Here is a 19,133-nt window from a genome sequence, read left to right as displayed (position 1 = left end):
AACGTCACAATTATATTAACACAAATACGCTTACAATGTAAACAATATACGATCGCAGAAATTCTGCGTAGGACTGCGGGATTTCCCAACAGTGTGTCTCTTATCCCGAGTAGCTCATTGTGTTTACTACAGGTTTTGTCCATCTTCTACTATTATAGCCCCTGACATCTCCCACAACATATGCAGAATCAATTCGTGAGACACTAACTCCCCTCTGGCTGTGGATAATTAGGCTTTATCCTATGGCCTCTGCTAGTTCTTTACTTTGAGGACCTAGCAGGAAATAAGTTCGAGCCACGTAAGATTAAATAACTAGGAAATTTCATTTCAGCAAATTTTTGTTTTTCATTAGATGAATAACATTCAAAACTCATTTAAAAAAGATGCAGTGGAGAACCCTCTCTTCCTTACCATAACTTGCAAAATTCTCTCGAGGTGAGCTTTTAAATCATATTATATTCAGCTATTTTAAGCCGGTTCGGTTACGTAAGTGCCCGCATTTTAGTTTCGACATAGTAGATGGCTTTGAAAAAAGCAAACATTTTACAACATACTTAAAGCTTTTTCGTCTGACACTCCTCAGAGCATAAAACGTCAGAATAGGTTCCGAAAAAACACGATGGAAAAATATATACCCAGTTGTGGATCGACATAGTAGTTTAAAGGCGCTTTGTCCCGAAGAATTTCAGTGGTAACTTGAATTTCCATTGGCTGTTGTCACAATTGGCTATTGCTACATTATCCAATCAGCAGCGTGGGCTAATTTCAAATGATTCTTCAATCACAATCTTGATGTGGAGCCTATTGTTAACTTAAAACAGTTGACTGATAGGACATATGAGTAGCCCAGTATATGGTTATGGACTTATGCTGTTTGCTTGGGCTGTATTTGTATTGTGTGCAACCTTTGCTCAAAGCATATTTGGCTACTCATAGGCCTTTAATATGAGTAGCTCAATACAAAATAGTGTCTTTTTCAAGTCTTGTGAGTGAAAAAAGCAAGTCTTCTACCAAAATAGTTCGCTGTCATCATTATAAAATGTTTTACCAAATTTTTGCACATTTTATAATTGGAGTAAAAAAGCACAGTGGATATTTTCTGACCGCAGTATACAGTATATTGCCGTGGTTTCAGGCAACTTTTTTTAAGGTGTGATAATCGTTACATGCTGGTCATTACATTAAAGATGTAAGACGTGAAAGAATGTTTCCCTTTTTTGTCTGCAAATTTGTTATTGATTTTAGAAATATCCAAGTTTTTTCTTTTGTTTTGCAGATGTAAATCATATCAAGAAATAAGCAGTGAAATTGCGAAATTCCAGAAATTCTCGGTTTGTTTAATTTTGACAATTTTTTTCTTGCTGATGAAAAACTGCTTTTAAATGACATATAACTGGCCACATTTCTTTGACCCGTATCTATACCAAATAAGGCCAATAAAGGGACGTAATATTTTACTTTAAAGGTGCATATGGGTTATTACATGATGTTTATCAGTACTGTATGATAGATTAATTTAATATTAATTCATGATAGATTATGTTATTGGGGGCACCATTTTTTTTTAAAATGAGGAACACAAGGAAATTGTTCATCAGAAGCAAACGATTTTCATAATATTATTGTTGGGTGAAGGAGGGGGGCAAAAAGATAGTAGCTTTGGGCGTGAGTTGTTAACTAAAAGATGTGTTTTGATGCTTGACATTGAAGTTGTATGGCTAAAGTGAAGTATATAAGAAAGACATCGATTTTCTTCACTTTTTAATTGAACGATTCAAGTTTCAGAGTATTGTCTGTTCGTTACAATTAGACTGCTGATGGTGCATCACAATATCCTCATCTAAATTCTTTCGTTTTTGTCACAATTTAGGATTTGACAGAACTTTATCTAGTTATGATCGAAGATTTAGAAGATCAATACGGAATAACATATTTGAAAAATGTAAGTGACTTAGATTTAAGGGCTATTAGTTTTCAGCAGATTTTTCTGAATGAATATGTTTTATTGCCTTAATTACAAGGAATTAACCCTAGATTCTACCAAATTTTAGTGGTGATTGTTTTTATAACTGAAAGTAAAATCTTATGAACTAAACTTTTTTAATCATGTTATCCAATTTTCATGTAAATTTATGTATCTATTTACTCCATAAAAACGTAGGAAGGCATATTCTGTTTGTTCTAAACTAACATTATTAGAAAAAGTTCCAGTGAATTATCAACTCAAGACCTCATGGCCCCGAATACCGGATTGTTTAATTGCTTTTAAATCTTTTTAGATTCTTCTGCACATCTACTTCGCGAGAAACGGTTTAGTTGAAGCGGAATTGAATAAGCTTTTTGACATTCCATTGCTCACTTGGGTGCAAATGCAGAAGGAGTTTTCTGATCGAGTGTTTTTCACTAATTTTGGCGGATTTATTTGCTTTGCAAATGGGAAGGTAAGTTAAAGGTTTATTGTTAATAATACTTCATAATATAAAGTTGTAAATATAAGTGGGAGTCGCCTTAGCCGAAAATTTCTTCTTATTCAGCAGCAAGCTACCGCTTTCGATTTGGTTCGTTCCTTACGGTTTTTTCCTTTCAGTAAAATTTTTTATATTTAAGTTCCATTCTAAAAGTTATACGCAAAATTTCACGGCATAAGTCGAAGGTTTCCCGCTTTGATAAGACCATTGTTTTTCTTATATCGTAGAAAATATCGGGCTTTCTGCTAACATCTGAGAATGGTATAAGATGTTGACAAAACTCAAAAGTCGTGAAGCTGTATTATCTTATATCTAATGTATGTGTTAAAAATTATTGAAAGTTAATGTTTACCGGTCTATCGTACAGTGCTCGATGCCGTACAGGCAGGGCTGTACACGCTTTTGGTGTATATTATCAGGCTCGAATCTGTTCATCGAAGATTGTATCTATATCTGAAAGTTTAATTTCACCGAAGTCGAACATTTTTCGGGCTCATTTTCGAAACTCGTCATTTTCCCTTCTAAGCCTCCCTGCTTCTTTTCTCTATTAAGTTAATTCACATCAGACCACTTCCTTTAAAACGGTATCATATTTTGGTAAATTTTATGTATTGATAATTTTTCTCTCTCCAGGTCGTTAGTGCCGTCGAGAAGTATTACAATCTAAATGATAACCAAAATGAGGTGGAAATGGTTAGAGGGAACCTTATCCAGTACTTTAAAAGCAAAGACACACCAACACAAGTGACGTATCGGGTGGCCGATGAGCTACCGTGGCTTTTGTTAAAGAGTGGTCAATTGGAAACACTAAAACACGTCATAAGCTGTGTGGCGATTTTTGTTCGCTTATTTAGAAAGTAAGTTTCATTCGTATATCATTTATTAACCAAAATCTGTTGCTTCCAATTTTGAGATGCAAGTAGACATCATCCATTTGTACCATCAGAAATAACATCAAAGATTCAAAATAAATCTGGCGATAACCTTTATTAAAGAACTATTAATTTCTATCAAGTTTTCAAAAAAATCATGTTTAATCTCCTGATGAAGAAAGGTGAAAAGGAGAGTTGAAATATAGTTGAATGCATTTTAACCTCACATATAAGCCTATGTAGCTGATAGTGAATGTTCATAGATTTCACAAAAAGGGGGAATGATTAATGTCACATGGCACGTTGTAAATCATGCTCCCATACTCTTTTAAATTACATTTTCAATGGATGGGAACAGCCTATTTTTGTAGGGATGGGTGTTATTCCTCTATTCCAATACGACCTCTGTAACTGTCCTATGATGCATCTACCTTGGTTTGTCAAACTTACCTCATTTTATATTATTTTATAGTTCCGTAGGACGTCACAGAGATTTAATTCTGAATGTTTAGAAGTCTTCTTTCTCTATACGATTCGAAAACGGCCATCATTATTTTGTTTAAAAAACTGTCCAAACCATTATTGTCTCTAAGTAAATTTATTTGTTGCCAAACGCACTTGTGAACCTTTATTTCCGGCCATCGCACCTCTGCCCTTAACAATCTGCACTTTTTTAAAGTAAAAGATCTTTGGTGTACAATCTCATTTAAGAGCTTATTTGCACTATTTAACTCTTTGAAAATTCTAAACAAGACGAATCAAAGGATAGAGCTGTAGCCACTAAGGTATCGTTTATAAAACAACTAGAAATAGTTTAGGAAAGTTAAGATAATATAGTAAACCTAGTTGATTTAGAATCTCCTAACTTTAATCTCGTTGATTCAGAATCTGTAACTTTAGAATCTCGTTACTTTGATTAACAGAGGTCGCACTGCTGAACTTATTGGATACTGGAAGAATTTAAATCTTGATGTAGCAGCTATGTCAAGTTTTTATTACGATTCTATCAAAGCTATGGAAAACGGTGAGTAGTATTATGCAATGAATATTTCATTTCCTATTTCTTATCTCATGACATTTTGCGAAGCTCTAGTCTAAGTAATTGTCTTAAGCTTTGGATTATTTATCTTCAAACTTTCGAGGAAGTTTGATTTTTGTAGCGACAGCTTTTTTTAAGAGCAGTCATCATAATCAGTTTGTGGAATTTCTGAATTTTATCCATATTATTGGAAATAACTTTTTTGTTATTTCTAAATGCCCAAAATGAGGTGATTCTGTTACAACTTGACTGATACACGTCATGTAAGATGTGAAATATACTCAAGTACTGGTATTGTTTATCTAGATTTATGAATTTTAGAACCAATATCAAATTACAGTGACTAGCATGCAAGAAACATATGACATCATGGCAATGCATCCTCAAAATTATCAAATTAGTAAAACTAGCAATGTAACAAAATATCAACCAAAGATTAGTAAACAATTCCGATACGATTTGCGATCGTTATTTCGTAGAATTGCCGCTTTTTTGCCTGGTTGTCAACTTATCTATAATCTTAAGTAACAGAAATAGGAATGTGGTAGTTGTACGAAGGTCATAATTTAACATGCATAAGCCAATGTTGACAGGAAAAAAGTAGCAAACACATTCGATCTGTTAAAAACATTTCTTTGTTTGTTTTAAATGCATTCATAATCTTCAGATAAGGTATAATTATATGTGTCTACCAGCGTTCAACTGGAAAGAGTAGAATAGAAATAGATTTACTGGTATGTCCTTGAAAATGCTGTTTTTATTTTTGAGAATAACTTGTTAACCAAGTCATAATGTAACCAAGAAATAAGAATTTTAGTTATGGAAAAACACTGCAGCAATTCAGACAATTCAGGTCAAATATAAAATTGAGGAAAGGCTCCCAGTTCAGCGAACGTATGCAGTCTATAAGTTTGTGTTACTATTTATTTTAAGTTTTGTATTTTGTGCAGGACATATTACACTGATAAATTTTACTTTGATTGATTTTAGATCCAGTGTTTGGAGTGAAAACCCCTCAGCTTTACGATACACTGGGAAACTTCCTTCGAGAACTTGGCCTGCTATCACAGGTACCTATCATATGCACTTGATCGTGGCTTATATAATTAATTTAAATGCTTCACTGGTATCATGATTTCTGTCATCAATCAAAATTTTTGTTAAATCTATCTGATGGATTGTTTATATGTTACAGCTTGTCTACGGTATGTTTTTTATGCGTGAATGATCTGGCAGCAGTTTTGATCAGTCACCTCATATGCTACTGTGACGGTTACCTTATTTCCTGTTCGACTTCTAATTTTTTTCAAATATTTGTCATTACAGTATTTATCTTCAGAAGCATTACTAAGGGTCAGGAAACGTTTGCTTCCATCTGATCATTTGCTTAAAGACTTTATACCTAACATGAACACTCAACAATGTGAAATGATAAGTGCTCGGGATTTTTGTTTTCCCTGCATCCACTGTCTACAACTTTTTAGGAAATTTTCATACACTTTAATCCTTTCCCAGCTGTTCCTTTCAAGCAGATATAGCACCTGTCTTCTCTTAAATATTACAGGCTTTACGACCCCTGGAGCGGAGTTTAGAACTAAGAGAGTCATCTTTAGACCCTGATGATCCAAGCATCGGGCAGTCGTTTCACCATTTAGGTGGCCTCTACACGCAGTGGAAAAAATTCAGGTAATTTGCCATGTATATGAATTAATCCACGACTTTCTACTGGTATAAACTTTGCCAATGCTTCTCATTTCTCTTCTCTGCAACTGTCATGAACTCTCTCTGCACAAAAAGTACTGCTTTTTGGATTTAACAGAGAAAGATTGTTGAAATTGAGATATAATGAAAATACGTTGAATTGTTTGCAGAAATACAAAACAGTTTGATCAGAAAAATCAGAACAACTATGATCAAATATATAGTGGACAGCCGTCGTAGCAAAATTCCGAAAAAAACCAGAGCTCCTTATATTTGGAGCTTGTTAACCTAAAGGTCTATCAAACTTGATGTTGCAAGTATTGAGAAGGTCAGGCATAATACTGAAAGGCTCGTTATAAGAGAAGGGTGAGGGTAGGGTGGCAAATGTTTCAATGTGTTTATGTTTCAGTTCAACCCAGTTAAACCTTTGTGCAAATTTTTACCAAGCTTCACCTTGTTCCTTCGAAAAAAAATTCGCTTTGGTCATACCAAAATTTAGCTGTTGTGATACATTATATCTTTACTTAAGTCTTACATTATATCTTAGTTTATGTTAGAATGTTGCTTTCTGACAAAGGTCTGTTTTTTTTAAAACCAGTACTGCAGAGACGATGTTTAAGCAAGCTCTGGAAATCAAAGAGAACGCTTATGGTCCTGATCACTCGTCGGTGGCAAAGGTTTGTGAAACCTTAATTGATATGACATCCTCAAATAGGAGACAAGAGTCTTTGACTCAATTAAGATTTCGGTATGACGCACCACCTCCATGGCGGCACGATATCATCGAATACTACAACTTCAACCAAGCATTTGCCTGAATAAATAAGTTAATTCGTTGTATTAATATAAAGTACTTTTTACCGCAAAATTTGAAGATGGCACGAAATAGCTGAAAGATAGCGTACTAAAACACTTTTTGTCCGACGCTTTTTAGAGTATAAACGTGGGAGGGACACTAGTTGAAAGGTTAGTGCTAAAAGAACAGAAAATTGGATATAAATTTTCAGCTCTGTACTCTGAAGATTTTTTTTATATCCATATAAAATAAAACAAACATAGGCTATATTCTACTATACTTAAAATAAATATGCAACACTACAGGACGATGCCATGGTAGCAAAAATAAATGACTACACCACGACTATAACATAAAGACATAGAACTAGACTAAAATCTACTAACATCTCTGAAGATTGTCGGACGAAAAGTGATTTAGTAGGCTATATTCCGGCTATTTCGTGCCATCTTTAAATGAAGAATGTAATTTTTGAATCAGGAATATTAGAGTTTTAGTGTCGTTTTTTAGCTTTATATAGATTATATAAAAGTAATTCTATTATCAGTTATCGACGCATTACTCGACACTTGTCTTTCTCTATGATTTGCCATCTTAAACTTGTGAATTTTCTTCGTTAACAGGAACTAGAAGCTTTGGCAATGCTGTATCTGATTCAGGAAAAGTATGTTTTGTATATATTTGTGAATCACAATTTTGATAGTAATAAGAATCAGGCTCGAGTGGAGCTGCATATGATGTTGAAACTCTTGCGCTGATTTATCATTAATCATCGTCGTCCCGCAGACCTTTTTATTCTCGCAGACCATTTTTATTCCCGCAGACCATTTTTATTCCCGCAGACCATTTTTATTCCCACAGACCATTTTTATTCCCGCAGACCATTTTTATTCCCGCAGACCATTTTTATTCCTATAAACAACTCTCTACAAACAACAATGCCAGCCAACAGCGCCTCCTTTCTCTTCCAGTATAATGTTGATAGCTGAGGAAAGTATCTAGAAACCACAAGAAACCACATTTTTTCTAATCTTCTACGTCGATTCATAAAAAAAGCAAAGTTGTTTCTAAGGGGAGAGGGGATGGCTGATTATACTTTCAAAAACAAGCGTTAGTGCTTCAAGAATTTTACGGGAGCATATGCGGGATTATTCGTGTACAAAATTGCCTAGATTTAAGCCTATCCTACTGGTAAAATCTTAAGATGGCGCGAAAATGCCGAAACACTGCGCATTATAATGAGCATGTTTAGCTTTTAGCTCTGCTTGCAATGAAACATCTCGTATAGGAATGAATAAAGTGTAATATATCTGCTTTTCTGTGCTATCAGAAAAATGCGAAAATATATCTAAAATGTGTTTCAGTCGATGGAGGTCTCCAAGTATTAAAAATAAGTTAAAAATGGAGGTCTTCAAGCGTTTTTTGTTTGGTTAAAAATAGATTTGATCATAACTAATAAATCTATGTTTTTTATAATTCATTCAAACTGCCCTTTGATCAATCATCACCACAGCCTATGAGCGCATCGGACATTTAGCCCAGGCAATTCGCTTCAACTAATTCACTCTCTTCAGTCGTTTATTTAGTAATGCTCTTCGGCTTCTAGGGCATCAATGGCGGAACCACTTCGTAAAAGAGCGCTGCAAATCAACCAGAAATCAACCCGAGAGCATTCTGCCAGTTCCTCTACAAAGATTTTAAAACGCTGTGGAGAAGAGATATTTGATATCGCAGAGAAAATTTCGTCTGCTGAGATTGGGAAATCTCTAAATGATCTTGGTGTACTGTTTTTTATCCAAAACAATAATGAGTATGTTGTACATCTTCTTTAACCTTATTTCAATGTTTATCAAGATTACTGCTTTCCAGGCTGTCACAAAGTGTTTGTGACTTGTAGAGAGAGCTGTACACACTTTCTATTAAAGAACAGGAAGGTTCCAAGGTCCTACTTCACAAGCAACAGCCCTAGCGTAATCCTACATTTATCTTCTATCTCCGCATCTACCTTTCGTTATGATATATTCATGATTTGGTTCATAGCTGGTTAAATTTGGCATGACCAGGCTTAAGAAACAGTAGTTTATTGACCAAATGATGCAGAAAAGTACCAATTTTATCTGTTTCGTGTAAGGAGATCAAGCAAAGAGCACTGTGTCTCATCAAGTTTAATTCCTTAAAGACAGTTCTCCCTTTTCTTTAAATATACAAAAGGAATTTTCTTGTTGCTCCTCTCGACCTTTCGGCAAAAAGCAGATCCCTGGTTCTTGCTCTCTAATGCCCCGTGTTTTCTACGGCTTGAATTACATAAAATTTGTAATAGCACTGTTAGTCATGACGCGGTTTCGAGACTTCAGGTTAGCGAGCTTTTTTAAAGAGGCTTTGCTTGTACTTATTAAGAGTTTATACACGGGTTTTTTTTATAGGCGAATTGATAAATGAAAGAAGTATAGAAACAAGACCTTCACTCAGTGGAATAGTGCCATCATAATAACAAAGGGGGGGGGGGGTTGCTCTTGCACAAAATGTTGTGAAAAATAGTAGCCAATGTAGAAATTTGCCAATTTTGGTTATAGCAAGGCCGCTCGGCCCGCCTGAGCCCTCTAGCCCTACATACGTGCCTACACTCTTTTCTTTGGAAGTTCCTTTGAAAAAGGAAGTGCTGCTATTTGACATCGTGTACCCATATGAATGAGCAAAGCCTAAAGGTTCTTTCTCCTTCTAGCCTGGCAAAGTCCTTTTTCATGCGTGCCCTTGAAATGAGAGAGTCGTTATTTGGCCAACAGCATCCCGATGTAGCACAGTCGCTCCACAATCTGGCCGCTCTTTATAATGATCAGAAACTGTGAGTTGTCACCTTTTATTAATCCAAGAAATCAGCACAGCCTTAATTTTCTGGCCATATTCTATCAACCTTGGAATTAAAGGCAATAGACCTTACCATAATTTTTTCTGCATATAACAAAGTTAACTGTAGATGTGAGCATATTTGCTAGGAATCTTACAACGAAGTTCCATAAATTTTGGGACAAAGGAACTATTGAAATGTGACCAAGATTAGTCATAGTGTCATTACAATTTGGAAGTTTAAATTAATGATTTTTTAACAAAGTAGATACCACCACAGAGTCATTTATTCCAAACGCCTGTCACGATATTTCTTTGCCCGATATGCCATTATCAAAATTGACTTGAAAATCAAAACAACCAAATTGTTACATATCTCACAAGATACAACATTTGTGTCATATCTTAATTCAAAGATAGCAGCTTAACACGTAGATCTCCTGGTGCTTTTTATAATAAATCGAAATGAAGACGCTTTGCACAACGATGCCTTTCTGCTTGCAGCTTCTGCTGTTTAAATAGAACTTGACGATAGTTAAAGTCTCTTAGATGATATTTAGAAAGTGAGGTGGTTATCACAATAAGCATTTGTCTTAAAACAGGTACGACGAGGCTGAGAATCTCTACGAAAAAACATTAGAAATTCGTCGAATGGTATGGCTCTTTTTTTATAAATATTCCTATTAAATTTTTTGAAGCATACCACAAGACGATGCTACAGGAATCCCGTGACAATGGAATTAAGCGTAAAGATTTCAAACTAATATTACATCTAAGTACTATAAATTGCTTATTTCAAATCACACATAACAAGTAACAGTTATAATTATGCAAATGAAAATTTCCATCAACAATTTAAATTTATAAAAGAGACAAGAAACACCAGAAAGAATACTTTGAACAGCAGCTTATTGAAGCCGTTCTGAGGCCTGTATTTATTATGATGTTGCTGCGATAATTTTCGTATTTAATTCTACATAAGATAACGTTTCGTGACAGTATAAGATAATTTGAGATAAAGTTTTTTAATCCATGTGGTCTCAATATCGCTGTCACACAGACAAAATGGTAGCCTCTTTCTGTACCATAAACATGGCAGAGCAACAAAAGTGTTCTGTACCCTGAATACCATCATGCATAAAGAATATAAAGCATAAAGGATTTACAGTGCCGCTGTATTTCTGTCTGAATTTACAGAAACAGCTTGTTGCGTCGAACACGAAGCTGTGTTAACATTGGTAAACCTTTTAAATCATGCATTTTGTATGCCAGTTTTGGATGTGGCGGACTAGTGCTACTAGTTGTTTCTTTAAGCAGTTACTGAGCACGAATGTTTCTTTTTGACTACAGTAAAGACCCTATTGAGCATCCACTCTGACTACTGTAGAATCCCTATTAAGCTTACACTCTTTTCTTTTATAAGAATTCTCGTTATAAGACATCGAGACTCGATTTCCGTAAATTTAATAATAGTGTAAGATCATGTCCTAGAAGATAAAGCAATGTGTTCTGGAAAATTTTCAATATACTCTTTTAACAAATCAGAGCAGATTTTTAAAGCTTATGAACCGTGCTACTAAACATGCAATTAAAAGAGACTATTTACAGGTGCTACTACAAGTTTATAGTATTTAGTTATATAAAAATAAATGTTGACAAAGGAACAATATTAAGAACGCATGAGCCTCAAATTATCCCAAAACAAGAACATCAAGCCTCAGCATAATCTATCTGGCTCTAATATATGAAGAGTGTAATGGAAGAGGGGCACATTCGAAGAGGTGCTTTTTCAAAGAGAGGCTTATTCGAAGAGGGGCTTATTCGAAGAGGGGCTTATTCGAAGAGGGGCTTATTCTAAGAGGGGCTTATTCGAAGAGGGGCTTATTCGAAGAGAGGCTTATTCGAAGAGAGGCTTATTCGAAGAGGGGCTTATTCGAAGAGGGGTTTATTGGAAGAGGGGCTTATTCGAAGAGGGGCTTATTCGAAGAGGGGCTTATTCGAAGAGGGGCTTATTCGAAGAGGGGCTTATTCGCAGAGGGGCTTATTCGAAGAGAGGCTTATTCGAAGAGAGGCTTATTCGAAGGGACCAATTTATTTCACGCGTCTTTAGGTCTACCAAAAATGTTCAAAATCATATATTGACTCGCTGGGAATGGAACGAAGTAAAAACCACTTATTCTAGGTTGGGGGCTTATTCGTCAAAAATGCTTGTGTGGGGGGCCTTTAATGTATACCCTACTCGGAGGAGGAGCTCAATCGAGTCTTAACTGTCCTGGAGCAATCAATTTAAAAAGCTTGCATTTTATGTGTGTCAACGTTATGCATGACCATTATGTAGTCAACGTTAAATGAAAACACAGAACCAGAAACCTAATCTAAAGGCCCACTATCTCTTGACATTACACAGTTTATCTCTAATATTTCATTTTATCAAAAATTGAAATATTTTTATACTAGTCAGCTCCTCCTCCTTGTATTAAAAGCGCTTATGAAAGAGAAATTAAATGTTAGTCTGGATCTTTTTTTTGAAAATTGTGCAACTTGAGTAGAAAAGTATTTTTAGACATTTTTATAAAGGATGCTATATATTGCCCTTTTTCTGATTTCAACTCGATTGCATCAATAAATCGTAAGCTGTTTGAATTTTCTATTATCTTTCAACAAATTAGGTTGCATTTTCATGGACATAAATTATTTGTTTTACTTATAATGTTATTTTTCTCAATAGAATTTCCCTTTGGAAAATCCAAGCGTGCAATCCACTTTGAGACACCTTGCTGGCTTGTATCGCAAACAGGTATTAAAATTTTTAATAATGCCATTTTAATGAGAAACAGTAGAAAATTGATGACGATTCTCTGCATTTTCAATAGTGGATCTTTGTCTACAGCCATAAACAACCATAAAAAGTCAGTGTTGGTGCTGTCGTTTTATTTGTATTCATTTTCCAACAAGGCTTTGCTTTGAATTCTAGTCTGTCTGCAAAGTAAGTTTGTTGTAGACTCAGCAACATGAAACATTTCCTTCCAGCTTCTGTCATTGTTATTGTTGCAAAATTAATTATTGCAATTGTGAGAGATTACACTAACATGAAAAATTTTCTTTCAGGGAAAGTTCGAGAAAGCAAAGAAACTTTACAGGTACCGTATATTAAGATTCTGTTTTAAGTATGATGTCATGAAAATATATTTTTGACATCATGAATATATATTTTTAGATTTTCTAATTTTGACTATATAACATAAAGGAACACCATTAACTATTTCTAAATATGCAAAATGAGTTTAAAATGTCAAAAATCAGGGGAAATATTGCCAATTAAAAATTTGAAGTTTGCTAACAGATTATGGTTATTTTTGCCCTGTTCATAAGTTAGGAGCAGAGACCAAATAACTGAGGTTTGATGGGGAAAGAGCCTGTGCTTAAGTAGCAATACCTCAGCCAATTTGTAACACATTTAACTGATTTTGCACCTTTCGTTCGGGGAGAGCTTTTGATGTTCTTTCAGGTTAGAGGATCCAAAATAACAAAATTCTGAAAAAAGATTTTTCCGACATAGCCACATTAGGACTCTATTACTCTGATAATGATATTATGAATTTTCATATGTATCTTCAGATGCAATTTGATTCTAGTTTTCCAACACTTTTTGGGAACAATACTAGAATAACTGTCTTGAAAGGTCATTAAGTAACAATGAATTTATTTTGACCTTTTCTTCTTAAGGGAAATATTAGAGATCCGAGAGAAGAGTCTTGGGGAACACCACCCAGGAGTTGCAACTGCTGTTAACAACCTAGCTGTCCTAATGTGCCAAATGGTATCAACACAGCTTTCTACAACAGTTCTATCTTACTTTTGTACTGCCAAAGCACCATGTTTATAGCACTATAGGGAAATTGCTTTACTTTGTCACTATGTTATTCATCCTTCTTTTCCTGAAATATATTCTATTCATAATGTCAAAGATTTATAGCTTTTGATTGTACTTTAAGACTTTTTGCAAAGGTTTTCACATGTAGCGACATTCGAAGATAGCATGGTATTGGGAAAACGTTTCATATTTGTGTAATGTTTGATAGCTTATTTTTAAGTATGCTATGTTTTTGCTGTTCCATGGAATCCATAAAGTTTGCATTATCAAAGGCTTATTTGAATTTGAAATTGATGCGGGAAAACAAGATGTAGAAGTAGAATAGAAGGCCAAAGAGGAAAATGCACAGGGGACCTTTAGAATTATGAGATTTGTCCTCTTAGGGAATCTTGTTTCTATCACTTCAAGAACTTCCATTTTTATCTAATAAAGACCTAGTCTTTTCTTTTCAATTAAACATTATATGCATGGTCTATATTTTTAAACCTGTTTTGGCAATGCCTTTCTTTGTTTGCTTGTAAAGCCTATCGTTTTTCCATAGTGATCTAAAGCATATCATTGTTGATTGTGACAGGCCAATATCTTATTTTATATTTTTATATTTATATACCATATTTATTTATTTTTTTTGTATGCAACAACATTTCCTGTTTCTAGTTTTTGCAGAGCTGCAATTTTTGTTATTAAAGATAACAATTCATGTTTCCACCAGTTTTTCCTAGGCTGAAATTTCATTTACCTTTACTTCAAGCAAGCTCTTTACTTTTATCTCTCTACTGTAAAATCTTTTTGTATTTTTCTTTGCAGAACAAACATCAAGAGGCCCTTCCGTTGTTTGAGAGGGCCATCAAGATTTATGAAGAGCATGTTGGTATACAACATCCCAGAGTATCCGAAATATTGCAGAATATGGCAAAGCTTTATTTAGATGCAGTAAGTCATAAATTTTTACCTGTGAATATTTTTGTTTTCTTTGATGTTTGTTTTTGTCCAAAACTAATTGAAATCTTTATCATTTGATACTCACCTATCACTATTACTACATCAACATATGTTTGACCCTGATACTCTGACTTTTGCATGACAAATTTCTGGATGTTTCTGAAAGATTCATGTTTTGGTTCCTGGTGTTGTAGTAAAACTTGAAGTCAATTTTTTCCTCCAAGGGAGAAACACAAGAGGCTGCAAGGCTGTTTAAACAAGCCCTTGACCAAGGGCGTACAACATACTACCCTCCATCTCATTTGCCACGCTCTTTAACACGATTAAAAGAAAATGAGTCTGACTCAAAGTTCAAAGACATTGGGTCTCGGAGATCCTCTTTCTCATCAATTGTGCGAATACAGAACACATCATGACAATAGGAGCTGCACAAGTGATGTATGGCTCCTTTCCCTTCATTTTATTTAAGATATTTGACGAGAAAGCATAAACAGCGTAGAAAATTCAAATGTCCAGATAACAGCATAGAAATTTCAAACACCAGGTACTTTTCAAAGAAATACAGTATTGTGGATATTCATGGTATTTGTGGTTTTTTGGCCCTGAAATATGTTTTTAGAGAGAGTTTGTTTTCACAGTGAGTTTTATGAATTGAGATGATTTTGGTAAGCTATTCATGGAAAAAGTAGGGCTTGTTTTGCGAAGGAAAAAGGTGGTGGCTAATTTGAGGACTTCCGGTAAAGAGTCTTTTCATGTCAAAATTCATCTAATCTTTTCAATTCTGGTAGAGGCATTCAGCTAAATTTGTAATGTCTTTATCACATAATAAGCATATTGGACAGACCTTTTAACCATTTTCTAGACTTTTTGGACTGATTGTCATGAAAACTAGTATTATTTGTGCTAAAATGATATTCTCTTTTTTATCTTCTAGGATATCTGCGGAAACAAAATTTCAGATCTGCCGATACATAATTGAATTTGCGAATTGGTGCTCACATTTGGAACAAAGTTAGTAGACTATGGTACTTATTGGAATATGTTCATGTCATTGACTTTGTGCTGCAGATATAGACATCATTAATTTGATAAAAACTGGGAAGTGTTTTAGACTTTTTTCAGCAAGGCTTGTGACCATTGAATAAAGATTTCTCTGTTCTTTTATTCTCTCATCGTATAGGGAGGGAGGGAGGGAGTCACTGTTTGGGGAGTGGCGAAGGTATTTTAACTTTTAAAATCTTTATCAGTTTATATTGTTGTGCAATTGTTTTTATAGTTTTTTTCATTGTAAATATCACTAGCATTTTTATTTAAAAAACGAATTTATGTAGCGGTATTTGTAAGATTTTGAATTTAATATACTGGGTATTCAACCCATATGAACTTTTGGAGACCTTCTTCCAAATCATAGTAGATTGCAGCTTCAAGACTTAAAGCTATACAATATTTTTGACTTCTTTCCACCTTGTACCAAAAAGAGAATTATGAAAATGCCTCTATACCTCTAAAAATGAGATACTGTGAAACTTTCAAGTTTAGGGCACTTTACAATGCTATTCCATTTGGTTATCATAACAGAAATATTTTGCAATTGCAATTTACCCACATGTGCCCCATTTGCTTTCCCAGTTTCAACTATTAAAAAGTATTGTGGTAACCTTTTGATATATTTCAAGTATTTATTTTTAAACATTTGTAAATATTTAATCTTATTTATTAAAATTGTAATTAAATTGCAATAATTTTAAATATTTGTTGCCATCATATTATCAATGTTCAGTAGCATCTCTTATCATTCATTCTAAGGTTGTTCTGAAGATATCAGCCAAGATACTTAATCCATTTCCATTTGCAATACCCTTTCTGTCAATTTTGCACCACACCCTTCTCAAGGTCGTCTGAACAGGTTAAATAATTTGCTGGAATGATGTCTATTTATTGTTTTAAAGATCTTCCAATGATTTACATTTCAATGTTCAAATTTCACAGTAAAGATAAGGAAGCTTTATCTTCTAGGGTTAAAAAACTTTTTAAATGCCCCAAAGAACACTTTATTCCAACTTGAAACAAAGCTTGAGTTGAAAACATGAAAGGAAAACATTGTGAATGTAAGAAATTTGTTTCAAGTGCTTATTTCTGTAAGCATATTTGGCCTTTGCACTGGATTCCTATCACATACCCACTCAGCAGGAAATCTGAAAGTGGTGCAAACACCAGGGACATTAACGACAACTACTACTTAACTATTGATAGCAGACAACAAGACAATAATCACACATTTTTTCTATTGATTTTATGGAGGAAAATAAAATAATAACAGATCATGTAACAGAAAGTATAATTCCAGAAGTAATGCCCTCGTAATCTTTGTTATTTATTGTTGGTGGCTCTATATGAAGATTTTTTTAAACTACCCAAGAACTTTCAACATGTATTCAAATAGAAAATACCAAAGAATGTAAAATGGTATGGTGACAAATGTTCGTGAAACCTAATCAGCTCCAAATGATAATGCTGAATTTCAAAACGCTAAGGGACAAATTATTTGTGCATTATAACTATTATCCTGGAAAACAGGTGTAAAAATCTTTCAAACTACAACTGTTTAACACTGTGTAAAAAAAATCCTATTTGCTATAAAGTATAATTTGCCTAGCACTTTTTCTTCATTTCCAGCCACCTATAGCACGACCAAAATTTAATTGCTAAGAAGTTACAAGTGCACAATGGTGTGACAGGATATTATTGCCTTCTAGCAGAAATGGCCTGTGGTGTCAAGTACACATATAATTCGTGTTAAAACCAAAAATTGTTTTACGATAAATCTAAACACAGCAAAGCATCATAAATGTGTTTGTCCAATTTAGTCTCTTTAAATGGGAACTGGACGCTGAAGTCTGTGATCATCCCAGGCAATGAAGTGGTTGTTGATGCGATATCCATCATCGTATCCTCCTCTGACTTTGTATACAGTGTCGAAACTTGGAATATTGAAGTACCTGAAACATTTAAATGTGTAAAACTCTAAAAAATTTATCATTTTCTTCTAAAAACTTCATTTTTTTGTTATCATGAAACACAGTAAGGATGGTACACTGGATTTTGCTGATGCAAGCATCTTAATGAGGTAAACTGTTGCTAGGATACTTCCAGTCCAGAGTAGCAAAATGACTTCATTTGAAAGAGGACATGACCAAAAGCAGCAATATATATAAATATTGGGGCTAGCTGAAACTTGCTGGTTCCTTACAAGGCTGTATCTAAATCATTTCTTCCCCTTGTTAGCCTATAGATGCAGAAACACTATTTACCTCTTTCTTTGAGACAATTTTGAAAACTTTACTCGAAAGTGGTTCTAAATCTTCACCAATTTTACTAATTAAGAGAAAATTAAAAATCAGACAGACAAATTTAGATTCTAGAAGAATGCATGAAGTTAGGTTCCTTTACCTGCCAAGGACGTCATCTCTCAGCAATTTAACAAAGTGCAAGAATCTTTCGGACATAACGGTCAACGGCTTGAGTGACCAGGCCTTTTCCTCCGAGGCAGCTCTGACGTCATCTGGGCAGTAGACGAATATGCCACGAGACATGGCAGTTTTAGTGGTGCAGTCATCAAAATGGGAATCATGGGGTGAAATGTGCATTGCTGGGTAGCTGCAGGTGCAGAGACTGATGTATTTTGGCTCTGGAGAAATGCTTATCAAACTATGATGGCTTCTGTAATGATTCAAGAAATAGAGCTGGCTGAAGACTTGTTGGTCACTTCCATCTTCCACTCTCTTGGGCGACCTTTCACCGCTTTTTGCAACAAGGTTGTAAGGCTGTACAGACAGCACTTTGTTGGCAAACCACTCATGTGCTCCGTCACTGCCACCAAAAATTTTTGACACCAAGTTGGCAACAACCTGATCCCTATGCTTCTTCAATCCATTTCCGACATCTTTTGGCACATCGCTTGAAGCTGGATATTCGACATTGTCAAAGAACGGGAACTTCATATCCAAGAGCGCGTGAGAGAAATCTGGTTCGCCATTTCTTTGGTAGTGGCAGTACAGCAAGACAACGAGGTGATCAAGAACAGAGAAGAGATCACTTACAAAGTGCTTGAACACGACGTTCTCGTTCTTGGCACTGAAATGCAGAGTGCCTCTGTTCAGCATTAGATGCTTTCGGTTGTATTCGACCGCCGTGACTGAGGCAGCAAGGAGCAGTGCGTCAATTTCATCCACCATTTGACGCCCGAAAACTTCAGGCCAACGCACGATGCACTGCTCAAGAGTGCATTCGTCTCCTGACCAAGATTTTCGTGTCTCTTCTGGAAATGAAGCAATGTTATTGTACCATTTTTGAAGGTGAGTCAGTGCTTTGGGAATCTGTCCTTTGCATACGTTCTTCAGAAAAGTTTGCGTTTCTGTGAACACCACATCGTCCTCTTTCGAAGGCCCATCTCCACCCAGAAACCTTTTTGTTGCAAGGTACTGATTCAAAAGAATTAATTTGTAGCTATCCATGCTTCGTTTGACTTTTGGCCTACCAAAATTGACAATATTTTGACCTTTCACTGTCCTTCGCAAGCGATTTGTCCTCTGGAATG

The 19,133-nt window shown here is 35.0% G+C and overlaps 2 protein-coding genes across 3 annotated transcripts in view; one reads left to right on the top strand and one right to left on the bottom strand.

Moving 5' to 3' along the window:
* Window positions 1–16,315, top strand: part of LOC135689157 (nephrocystin-3) — a 28,552-nt gene extending 12,237 nt beyond the window's left edge. For both annotated transcript variants that reach the window (XM_065206300.2, XM_065206299.2), the window contains exons 15-33: window positions 353–435; window positions 1,277–1,331; window positions 1,871–1,942; window positions 2,280–2,441; window positions 3,102–3,325; window positions 4,264–4,364; window positions 5,370–5,449; window positions 5,944–6,065; window positions 6,679–6,757; window positions 7,500–7,540; window positions 8,483–8,686; window positions 9,599–9,718; window positions 10,323–10,374; window positions 12,449–12,517; window positions 12,829–12,860; window positions 13,447–13,540; window positions 14,402–14,527; window positions 14,761–14,974; window positions 15,471–16,315. In XM_065206300.2, the coding sequence (XP_065062372.2) occupies window positions 353–435; window positions 1,277–1,331; window positions 1,871–1,942; window positions 2,280–2,441; window positions 3,102–3,325; window positions 4,264–4,364; window positions 5,370–5,449; window positions 5,944–6,065; window positions 6,679–6,757; window positions 7,500–7,540; window positions 8,483–8,686; window positions 9,599–9,718; window positions 10,323–10,374; window positions 12,449–12,517; window positions 12,829–12,860; window positions 13,447–13,540; window positions 14,402–14,527; window positions 14,761–14,952 (1,908 nt within the window). In that variant the 3' untranslated portion in view covers window positions 14,953–14,974; window positions 15,471–16,315. The remainder of the gene's footprint in view (window positions 1–352; window positions 436–1,276; window positions 1,332–1,870; window positions 1,943–2,279; window positions 2,442–3,101; window positions 3,326–4,263; window positions 4,365–5,369; window positions 5,450–5,943; window positions 6,066–6,678; window positions 6,758–7,499; window positions 7,541–8,482; window positions 8,687–9,598; window positions 9,719–10,322; window positions 10,375–12,448; window positions 12,518–12,828; window positions 12,861–13,446; window positions 13,541–14,401; window positions 14,528–14,760; window positions 14,975–15,470) is intronic.
* Window positions 16,316–17,308: 993 nt separating this feature from the next.
* LOC135689163 (uncharacterized) lies at window positions 17,309–19,050 on the bottom strand. The gene is made up of 2 exons (XM_065206315.2): window positions 17,987–19,050; window positions 17,309–17,535 (listed from the first exon to the last, which is right to left on the bottom strand). The coding sequence occupies exons 1-2, from the start codon at window positions 19,048–19,050 to the stop codon at window positions 17,409–17,411; spliced, it is 1,191 nt and encodes a 396-aa protein (XP_065062387.1). The 3' UTR covers window positions 17,309–17,408.
* Window positions 19,051–19,133: the final 83 nt, after the last annotated feature.

Source organism: Rhopilema esculentum, chromosome 9, assembly GCF_057945365.1.
Source record: "Rhopilema esculentum isolate cy_ngs chromosome 9, ASM5794536v1, whole genome shotgun sequence".
Taxonomy (NCBI): Eukaryota; Metazoa; Cnidaria; class Scyphozoa; order Rhizostomeae; family Rhizostomatidae; genus Rhopilema; species Rhopilema esculentum.
Note: the sequence above shows the minus strand (reverse complement) of the source record. Positions and strands in the feature narration are given on the sequence as shown.